Consider the following 12253-nt stretch of genomic DNA (forward strand, 5'->3'; position numbering starts at 1 on the left):
GTTCATTTTAAGCTAGCCATATAGCAATTTTTAAACAATAGTTGGTTTAAATAAAACAAAACAGCGATTGGGTTGTTTTAACCCAGCGGTTGGGTTAAATGTTTGCCCAGCCTGCTGGGTTAAAACAACCCAGTCGCTGGGTTTGTCCATTTTCAACCCAACTTGGGTTGTTTTTAACCCAGCATTTTTTAGAGTGTATATTTGCATATCATTATTATTCATTCAGAAGCTTGCAAAGAATTAAAAAAGATTTATAAATGGTAAATATTGCTTTTTATCATATTGTAAATTGGTGCATATATTAACTTCTTTGTGTTAATTTAGTATAGAAATTGTTTTTTTTTTTCCTATTGAAAAAAGCAAAAATACACAGATATGCACTACCGTTAAAAATTTGGTGTCCTTAAGATTATAACTGATTTTGAAAGAAGTCTCTTTTGCATTAATTTGATCACAAATACAGTAAAAAATTTGATATATTTTTGCAGTTTAAAATAAGTGTTTTCTATGTGAATATATAGTAAAGTGTAATTTATATCATGTGATCAAAGCTGAATTTTCAGCATCATTACTCCAGTCTTCAGTGTCACATGATCCTTCAGAAATCATTCTAATATGATGATTTGCTGCTCAAGAAACATTTCTGATTATTATCAATGTTGAAAACAGTTGTGCTGCTTCATATTTTTGTGGAAACCATCAAATAATGTATTTTTCAGGATTCTTTGATGAATAAAAAGTTTAAAAGAACAGCATTTATTTGTACGGAGGACAAATAAATATGAGATGGGATGAAAAATTTATATCACAAAGATTTGAGTTTTGAATATAAGAATATTGAGTTTGAATATAAGTTTTTCCCCCATATTATATTTATTTTCCTTCACCAAATCCCTTTGAAGCTCTAAATAGAAATGTGTTGTGACATTATAAATGTCTTTACTGTCACTTTTGATCAATATAATGCATAAATAAAAGTATTAATTTCTTTAATTTTCTTTCAAAAAAAATCATGCTGACCCAAAACTTTTTAACGATAGTGCATATTAAATTTCTTCAAAAGGCTGAAAAACATTGAAATATATTTTTAAGCTATAATCGCCCAACCCTAAATAAATGTGAAACAAATATCGACGGTGAGTTTGTCTCTTGCTGCGGAGCCTCAGTTTGTGTCTGAGGTTTTCCGTGTCTTCACAAGGAGATCTCCCCGAGGTTTGTAGGCTCTGAGCTGTAATGTAGCGACAGTGTCCGGGCACAAGAAAACAAGTCAGAGAAATATGCAGGCGGAGGGAAAGTGGACTGGATGGATGGGATTTGCTCAGGGCGGCACTGAGGGACTCACGGGGGACGGAAGCGTCTCTATTAGAGCTGTTCCTGTGTTCTGCCCCTCTCCTCACTTTGTCACTACCTTGTTTTCTTCCTCTTTCTCTCTCTATTGTGCTCGGAAAATATCAGCCTGTGTATTTCATACCACACCCAGATGTGCGTTTCATTAATGCACACATTTATCTCCATGAAAACACAGAACTCAACATGAATTTAAAAAAGGTCTCTATTTTATTATTACATGTTCTTTTTTTTTTTTTTATAATGCAATTTACAAATTTACAAAAGCCTGACATGTGAGATAAAAATAAAAAATTAAACAGTTTGAAATGGAACAGTTTGAAATGGAACAGTTTTTGAGACAAAATATTAAAAACAAATCATGAATTTGTTTTTTGTTGAGTATCATATTTGATACATCAGAGCTTTAATGGCTCATATAATGTGATACAGTGAGAATATGGACGAAAAACAGCTCAAAACTGATATTAATATGGACAAAAAGTGATGAAATTCTGATGCTTGTAATGTAAATCAATGAGATCTTTATAACAGTATAGCAGATACTTACATTAAAATGCATATAAATATCAATATCTGCCAATAATATGTCTTAGTAAGACGATATTTAACTGATTAGTTTTATGACCAAAGCTCTGTATAGTTTTAAAACATATAATGCAATGCAATACAATGATGATTGAGAGATGAACAAATAAACCTGATGATCATATTTGAGACACATGATTTTTCTAAAAATAAAAATGCCTGGATAATCAAGTAAACCTGAGCTGCTTCAGTCCAGTAAGTGTTTATCTTGAAATATTACTAACAATATAAAAGCTTTTCTTTATAAAAACCAGTACAGATTTTACATGAAGCACGAGCTGAAGGAGGATGTTTGTACAATTACACTGAAAGACTTTTACTTGCTAAAAAACATATGAGCTATCAATCAGACGACAGAAGCATGTGGTAGATCGCGTGCAGAAATTGCATATCAAATATGATACAGTAGGCTTTATAAATGATCATTTATAATTTACTCACCCCCATGTCATCCAAGATGTTCATGTCTTTCTTTCTTCAGTTGAAAAGAAATGAAGGTTTTTGAGGAAAACATTCCAGGATTTTTCTCCATATAGTGGACTTCACTGGGGTTCAACGGGTTGAAAATGTCAGTTTCAGTGCAGCTTCAAAGAGCTCTACATGATCCCAGACGAGGAATAAGAGTCTGATCTAGAGAATCCATCGGTTATTTTCTAAAAAAAATAAAAATTATGTATTTTTTAACCACAAATGGTCGTCTTGCACTGCTCTGAGATGTGCCACGCATGACGTGATCATGCATCATGCGTAATCAATATTAATTCTGAATTAGTTCCAGACACAAAACTGGCCCAGACTGTAAGACTGTTGTTCAGATATGAAGGTGAAATGGTGTGAATCTTTGTATGTTTGTAGGGTATCAAGAGGGCGGCGGGTCCTGGAGGTCAGATACGGATGCCCGTGGTCATCACGCAGACGGTGCGAGCGACAGGTGAGACGCCCAACACAACACAACACAGATGACTTTCATTTATTTATGCATTCATCAGCTCTGTATGAACCATCTGATCTCGCACACACACTTCTGTACAGGTGTGTGCATGCAGATTTGATCTGTCTTTCTTTTCCTGCCCATCATAGTCTGATGTGTGTTATATTTTTGCCCTGAAAGTGGATTTTCAGGGGGATAGTTTCTAAAAATACCGTCTCCTGTAGCTGTGGGCCAAGAACATGCCTCTTAAAATCACGTTCAAATGCACCCTGGCAGTCGCTGTGTGTGTTTGTGTGTGTGTGTGTGTCGACACGTTGAGGAGTGTATAGGGGAACTCTGAGAGACAGACAGAGGAAAATATAGAAAGAAGAGCAAGATGCATGAAGACAAAAGCAGAGAATCAGTAAAAATGGCAGCGCTCCCTGTTTTTCTGTCTCTTTTCGGGGGAATCTCACGAAACCTGTCAAGAACATGCCCGGGTCATGCACTGAAAAAAATGCTAACCTAAAAATAGAAATCTAGATTAACTGATTTTATTCAAGTCACACTGAATCACAATCAATGCAATGATTTATACCAACAAAGCTATTTTTTATGCATTAAGTCAGGTAGAAATATCTATCAAATGTGTGTAATGTGAAGAAAATAATAGAAAATCTTAATGCTTCTAATATAGGCTTCTTTAGTTTTATGCAAAACACAATGTCTTGGTGTGAAATGTGACGTGCACATCTGAGCTGGTTGAGCTCCAGACAGAATCAGGTTTGTTGAAAATAGGTGTGTAGGTTCATGATAATGTTGTCTTGTCTTTTCCCAGGTACTTTAGGGAAGCCTGTAGCTTTCCAGACGGGCAAAAGCCCTGCGGGCGTCTCCATACAGCTCTCAGGAAACCAGAAAAACAAGCTGAATGACCCGGGGGGAGGCTCGTTCAGGTACGGAGATGTGTGCTGTAACGCCGGCCGCTGGCACACGGGGGCAGCGTTTCACCAAGCTGCTCCTGATGACTGCGGGCGACACTCTCAGCGAGGGCCGACCGCTGCCTCTCATCCTCCCATTCCTTCTCCTTATGCTTTCTTTTCTCTCTTGTTTGCTCAAAACTGTCGCTCTGTACGTCAGCGAGACTGAACACATGAGAGAGCTTAATGTGAAATAGCTCATGGCTTTAGTGTCTGCTTTACCGGATGCTGCTTTTTCCTTTTAATGTGCGTTAAAAACAAGCTAAATACTTTAAAATCAACATAAAATTATAGTAACTATATATTTTTAATGTTTTAAATTTTTTATATTTATATTTAATATTACTATATATATATATATATATATATATATATATATATATATATAGCTTTAATTAATTTTTTCTTTTATTTCTAATAATTTTAATACTTTAACTTATTTATTTGCAACAATTACAATTTTCGTTTAAGTTTTTTGTTTAATTTTTTCATCTCATATTTATATATTATTTCAGTTTTTTAAATGTAATTTAATTTACCAAAAGATTTTGTTTTAATATTTTAATATATAGTTTAATATTTATATTTAATATTATAATATTTGTATTTATATTTTATTTTAAATTTAGTAGTTTTAATACTTAAACGTATTTATTTGCAACAATTAAACATTTTTTGTTTAATTTTTCATCTTACATTTATATATATTATTTCAGTTTTTTTAATTTAATTTACCAAAAAACTTTTTTATTATTATTTTAATTATATATATATATATATATATATATATATATATATATATATATATATATAGTTTTAATTTTTCATCTTATATTTATATATTATTTCAGTTTTTTTATTTAATTTATTAAAAGATTTAGTCTACAATCACAACACTGTTTTATATACTTGAAACATATTTAATATATTTATATTATATAAATATTTATATATTATATTTATGTTAATATATTTATTTTTAAATGTATTGCTAAATATTCTTGTTTTCATATGTGATTGATTATTAAGTAGTTTAATTAGCATGGGATGATTATTCACACAATTATTTTTACATACTTTGAAAAGCAAGTTTTTCAAATATTTTTATTTTTAAATGAACATAAATTAAGTCAGCGAAACCGTACACATGAGCTTAATGTGAAATAAATTTAGCGTCTAGTTTACATTTTAAAACAAGCTAAAATACCTTCAAGTATTTTTAAAGTAGCTTAACTTTGGTGACTTGGTATTCATTCATTATTGCTATAGTATTTGTCCCAAATTATAATTACCATGGTAAATTGTACAGTGTCTGTGTTTATGAGGGACAGATATTGTGCTCAAGCTCTGGTCAAACTTGACTGGAATCAGCTGGTGAGCAGCACTAGAATGAGCTGCTGCCTATGTAGGGTGTTTCATTTCAAGATGCTCCCTATGTAGACTGTGAACAGCTCACTAGGGTTTGTGACAGAGCTATTGTGTTTTGTCTTTGCGTGTCACAGCAGGTCACAGAGTTCACAGTTATGGCTCTCTCTCTCTCTCTCTCTCTCTCTCTCTCCAGGCGTCAGCCTCAGGCGCTGATTGATAAACCAATAAATCTTTAGCAGTGTAGCTAATTAAGCTGTCAGGTTTGCTTGTTACTGACGACCCTCTACCCGACGGCATGTTTCGTGACCAGGATGTTTTTGATTGGCTCTCGGACCCTGATCAGACCAAACCACCCGCCGGGTAACACCAGGACTTTTAGTTTAGTTTAGTTTACACTCTTAAAAAATGCTGGGTTGTTTTAACCCATGTTTGGGTCAAATATGGACAAACCCAACTGTTGGGTTTAAAAATTTCATTTAAAATGTAAACAAACGGTTTGGTTTGTCCATATTTGACCCAAACATGGGTTGAAACAACCCAACATTTATTTTAGTTTAGTTACTACAGCAATGATGCCTAATTCGTAAAAATACTCATTTTGTGAATCAAAGTATTATTTATATACTATTATAGTATTTATTAATATTTTAAATTAGCTTTTTTTTCATATACTTTGTTTTAATTTTAGTTTATTGTTTTTTAGTTTAATACTTTTTTTTTAAATATTAAAATATTATATACATATATTTATTATATATTATAATATTATTATTATTAATATAAATATATATATATATATATGATAAAAATATAAACAATAATTTTTTTTAAATATAAATAAATAAATATATATATATATATTTTGTTTTTTTTTATACTTTCAGTTTTAATTTTAGTTTCATTTTAAGTGCTTTTCATTTTTATTAGTTCTTTATAAATATTAAAATATTATGTATATATTATATATTATAATATTATTATTAAAATATATATAAATAAACAATAGTTTTTTTTAAATATTAAAATATTATATATTTAATAATAATATTATAATACATATACATAATATTTTAATATTTAAAAAAAACTAATAAAAATGAAAAGCACTTATATATATAAATATATATATAAAAGATAAAAACTATAAACAAACAAAAATTTTAATGGTTGAAATAACTAAACAAACCTAAAAAATAAATTAAACCTAAATATTCAAATATATTTAAATATAATATGAAATATACATTTTAATAACATTTTAATATTTTAAAAAAACTAATAAAAATGACAAAAGCACATAAAATTACTAAACATTAAACAAAAATTAAAATAAAAACTGAAACTCTAAATTATATATATATATATGTATGTATATATAAAATGTAAAACGAAAACAAATTATTAATAGTTTTAGTTGGAGTCAACAATAACAACACTGTATAAATTTGAATATTTTGCAATAAAGTTAAAATATATTGCTTTCATACATATGCTTTTATATGATTTTTTTTTAAAGTTAATAAATTAATAATAGTAGTAATGAAATATTAAGCAGTTTTATGTTTTGTTTTTTGATTATATCATTCAATACATCATGGGATGATTGTTCAGTCAATGAATTTCAAATACTTTTTTGTTGCTTCAAATGAGCATTTTAATGAGCCGGTTGGTTTGGTTAAAGGCTTTAATAATTATTTGGAAATCTTTATCAAGTAAATAAATGGGCAAAATACTTGACACTGAACACAGTTTTGGCAGGAACTATAGTAAGTTTTTTGTGAAGGGCAGCTGAATGGGACAAATCATTCATGTCAGAAGAAAGATAATAACAGTCATGAGCTTTACTGAACTCCTCTCATTCATCTCTCTGGCGTGAGGCGGCAGCTAGGCTAACGTGCTAACTCTGCGCAGTGCTAACCGCCTCTGTCAGCTCCTGCCGTGGTGTCAGGACTCATATACACCCTGCCCAGCCGGCGAGAGGCAGGGGGCGCGACGGGGCCGCACGCACACACACGGGCACCGGGGGTGGCGTGGACGCGGGCACAAGATGCCAGGGGGTCAGTGTCAGAAACAGAGGTACAGACGCGGACGTAAATCAGAGTGGAGCTGAGTGAACTTTGACCTCTGTGACCATAGCGATGAAGTTTTCAGCAGCGCCCCGGGCGCAGGAAACTCCGCGCTGCTCCCCTGCTAATGTGCCGTAATTAGGACACTGTTACCAAGGCAACGGGAAAAAGGGAGAGTAATGATTGGGTGAAGAAGCTGCCAGTCACACTGATGGAATGCGTCTTGCTTGACTAATGACATTAACATTCCCATGAATCAGTGTCAGTTCAGTGTTATAGTGTTTATTCATGTTTTGAGTTAGCTTTTGATTTTATGTTTTTACTTTTCATTTTAGTTTTAGTCATTTTGATATATTTCTATTGAACTATTTCAGTTTCAGTTGTAGTGATTTTAAAGACGTCAAGGATGACGTTGACATGCAGCTTGTATGTTTACATGAGAAGCGCAGCTTGAACTCTTGTGTTTTGTTAACTAAAGTCACAATGAGAAGACAGATTTTTTAGATTATAGTTGGAAGGTCGAACACACCAGTAACACACTGAGCTTCTCTTCTTCAGTCAGATGAACTCATTCACATTCTACAGATTATATATGATGCACATATATATAATATATAAATCATATATATATATTATATATGATTTATTTATTCATTTCATGTGCACATTCCTATTCAGTTCAGAATACATGTGATGCACACGGATAGTCTATCTATCCATCCGTCCATCCATCCATCCAACCGAATATCCATCCATCCAAATATCCATCCTTCCGTCCGTTTGTCCATCCATCCATTCATCCATCCATCCATCCATCCAAATATCCATCCTTCTGTCCGTTTGTCCATCCATCATCCATCATCCATTCATCCATTCATCCATCCATCCATTCATCCATCCATCCATCCATCCATCCGAATATCAATCCATCCATCTATCCGAATATCCTTCCATCCATCCGAACATCCATCCATCCATCCATCTATCCATCCATCCATCCGTCCGTCGATTCATCCATCCGAATAGCAATCCATCCATTCATCCATCCAAATTTCCATCTATCCATCCTTTCATTCATCCTTTCATTAGTCCATCCATCCATCCATCCATCCATCCATTCATCCGTCCGTCCATTCATCCATCCGAATATCAATCCATCCATTCATCCATCCAAATTTCCATCTATCCATCCTTTCATTCATCCTTTCATTCATCCTTTCATTAGTCCATCCATCCATCCGAATATTCATCCGAATTTATATCCATCCGAATATCCATCCATCCATCCGAATATCCATCCATCCGTCCGTCCATCCATCCATCTGAATATCTATCCTTCCATCCGTTCATCCACCCATCCAAATTTCCATCCATCCACCCATCCAAATTTCATCCATCCATCCTTCCTTTCATCCATCCATCCATCCATCCATCCATCCATCCATCCATCCATCCTTTTATCCTTCCTTTCATCCATCCATCCATCCATCCATCCATCCATCCATCCATCCATCCATCCGAATATTCATCCTTCCATCCGTTCATCCACCCATCCAAATTTCCATCCATCCACCCATCCAAATTTCCATCCATCCATCCATCCATCCATCTTTCCGTCCGTCCATTCATCCATCCGAATATCAATCCATCCATTCATCCATCCAAATTTCCATCTATCATCCTTTCATTCATCCATCCATCCATCCGAATATTCATCCGTCCATCCATCCGAATTTATATCCATCCGAATATCCATCCGTCCGTCCGTCTATCCATCCATCCATCCATCCGAATATCCATCCGAATTTCCATCCATCCAAATATCCATCCATCCAAAAATGTATTTATTTATTCATGCTCATTCTAATTCTGTTCATAATTCATGTGATGCAAATGTGGGTAGCTGACAGAAAACATATCCATGAATATTTATTTAATACTTTTTTATTTAATTTTTATTTACTCACATCCACATTCCCATTCTGTTCAGAATATGTGGGATGCACACAGATAGTGGAAAAAATATTTAGATTTATTTAATTTTTATTTTCATGTTGATATCTAAAAATGTAAAATGTTTAAAAATATAATAATTGTTTATTCAATATCACCATTTTAGGTTAAAATGCATAAGAATGTATGAGTGAAAGTGAATATTGAACATCCTGCATGAACAACTTCCATAATAATACATACAAAAACGCTTTTTAATGTAGTTAAATTAGGTAGTAGTTAGACATCAGTGGTTGATTGTCAAGTGCTTTGAATATGCATTTATATGTTGATTATATTCTATTATATGATAATGTGCTGTGAGATCAGACTGATTTTGTCTGTGATTTCAGAGATGATGATGATATCAACGATGTGGCGTCTATGGCCGGCGTGAACCTCAACGAAGAGAGCGCTCGTATTCTAGCAACCAACTCTGATCTGGTGGGGACGCAGATCCGCTCCTGTAAAGACGAGGCCTTCCTGCCCACAGGTCTGTTACACCGGCGGATACTGGAAACAGGTAGAGTATCTCCACACCTGAACCTTACAGTTAATAGATGTTTTTAGTGCTAAATATATGTTTAGAAGAGTATAAAAAGCTCTCACAAGGACACATAAACCCGTCTCATTGTTCTGTGATGATATGGAGTTATTCTGGAGAGCCTGGAGCTTTTAAACGTTCTCTGTTCTTGTGAATGTAGGCCAGTCCACGGTCGCTTTGGGCCACCAGGAGAGTGTCCTTATTGTTCCACCAAACTCTCGCTGTATCAGAATTGTGTTGACCATTTTATTGTTGTCCCCAGTTGAACACTTTTTTACATTTGTGGTTTTGCATCTTTTCAACTGGATCTTAAACCGTTTTCACATTGTTAAAACATGGAAAAATGGTCCACACAAGTCATTCTGTCGATCACCACAGAAAAATTTCAACTCATCCTTCTGTTTTTGTGTAAATAAGCACATTGCAAGAACCACTTGTAATGAAAGCTGAATGTTTGTCCGCCTAGATTTGCATCGTATCCGGATATCTGTCAACATGTTTATTTAACCTGGAACATTCCTCAACATATGACCACCAACATTTATAAAACAAAACAAATGCTAGACTATACACTACCATTCAAACGTTTGGAGTCAGTAAGATTTTTCTTTTTTAACCCTTTCATGCATGAATTATGATGACCTCAGTCAGGATTTTTTCCCTATGTGTTTTTATTGCACTTACAAAAAACAAGATTTGAAATGATTTTTTACACATATTTTTCAGATGTCCACTTGAGTGGACAGTATGCGTTTATGGTTTTAACTGAAGAGATACTGTAATAAACATAATACAGTAATAACACAGCAATATTGGTTGTATTTAACATGAATAAATAATTTAATATCAATAAAATTATATAAAACGGAATTGAACTTCATACAAGTTGAACTTCACGTCTTTAATATCCAAACATGAGGACGTGATTCCATCAGAGATCTCTACACACTGGTGTCAAAAGTATTCACATTCAATACTCAAGTAGAAGTATAGATACAAGGGTTTAAAAATACTTCTGTAGAAGTTGAAGTATCAACTCAAGCTTTTTACTCAAGTAAAAGTGTAAAAGTACTGGTTTCAAAACTACTTAAAGTAAAGTAAAGTAAAGGTAATGTAAGGAAAAAAATGCCATTAAGGACAAAAGCTTAGGCCGCGCTACAGGGGTCTATTGTGCACTAAATGTACATCCAAGCTTAACTGCAGGAATCTGTGAGGGCAACGGAAAGAAAAATGCGGGTAGTTTTGGTGTACCCAGGGCAGGCTTAGTAACAATCAGGGCTTGACATTAACACCCGCCAACCCGCCAAATGCGGGTAGATTTCAGCTGTTTCAGTTCACACCGCACCGACAAACACCAACAAACTCGTCTGTTGGAGTTTGTTGGATAGGTGTGATAACCCTGTTGGCGTTGGTTGGAGTCTGTTTTTACCAGACTGAAAATGTTTAATCTGCATTTGTTTGGTCGTCTGAGCATCCAACAAACGGCAACAATCATGGCCGCCATATTGAAGGGTCGTTCCAAACCGAAGTGTTCAAAACTGGCCACTTTAAAGGGCCCTTCGGAATGAAGGATTTCGAAGGGTACAACTGATGGACACTTCAGGCCCCCATGATCCTTTGCACAGGGAAGTTGTTTGTCATCACAGAATGGGTGATACAGGAGGCTCGGAGTTCGATTTTACCTATAAATGAATGTATAGTATTTTTCTATAGGCTACTACTGTAATATTTATACGAGTTAGATTTAGTACATTATTATGGTCAAAACGACACTGTACTTCAAAAAAATACTTTACAGCTTTATCAGTCCATTCAAATGTTTCAAATACATAGACACAATATACATTATGGTGCGATAAACCAAAAATAAATAAATATATAGGCCTAAACTAACGTTAAACAAAGGGCGCAGCTTGCGCTATCTATCCCCCTTGACTGTCTCGTTAAGATGACGCAGAAGTGCGTTCTAAAAAAGGAGTATTTTTGACCCCTACACCCTTCATCCCTTCGAAGCTCTCCCTCCGGAGGGTAAACCCTTTGAAGGGATTAGGGCACAGGGATGAGCCCTTCCGAATGGAACGCAGGGCCTGACGTAATCTAACCTGGCCACGAACCGTTGCCATGACGATGAGACAAGTCCCTGGCAAAGACAGCTGTTTGATCGCGCCCGCGCCTCACGCACACACAACAAAGCACTGGAAACGTGACATCGCAGCTTGTTCGTTATAAAAAATAAAATACAGTTTAAAAAAAACAAACATATAAAATGTACAATAGTTCGTAGTGCAATCCGTGCCATTCAGCAAGAATGCTCCACTTCACCGAAAGAGAGAGGTATAACACCATGAGAGCAACGCAGGTTTACCTTCAGTTTCGTTTTAAATGAATTCGTTTAGGCATGTTTAGCTACATGGTTGTATATGACTATGGGTCATATAAATAAAAAGGGTCGCGCTAAAAA

General features: G+C 34.4%; 1 protein-coding gene across 3 annotated transcripts in view; it reads left to right on the forward strand.

Moving 5' to 3' along the window:
* Window positions 1-12253, forward strand: part of LOC125254628 (transcription initiation factor TFIID subunit 4-like) — a 118171-nt gene that overhangs the window by 22580 nt on the left and 83338 nt on the right. For all 3 annotated transcript variants that reach the window (XM_048169319.1, XM_048169318.1, XM_048169320.1), the window contains 3 exons: window positions 2791-2866; window positions 3684-3798; window positions 9602-9771. In XM_048169319.1, the coding sequence (XP_048025276.1) occupies window positions 2791-2866; window positions 3684-3798; window positions 9602-9771 (361 nt within the window). The remainder of the gene's footprint in view (window positions 1-2790; window positions 2867-3683; window positions 3799-9601; window positions 9772-12253) is intronic.

Source organism: Megalobrama amblycephala, linkage group LG19 (genome assembly GCF_018812025.1).
Source record: "Megalobrama amblycephala isolate DHTTF-2021 linkage group LG19, ASM1881202v1, whole genome shotgun sequence".
NCBI classification, from domain to species: domain Eukaryota; kingdom Metazoa; phylum Chordata; class Actinopteri; order Cypriniformes; family Xenocyprididae; genus Megalobrama; species Megalobrama amblycephala.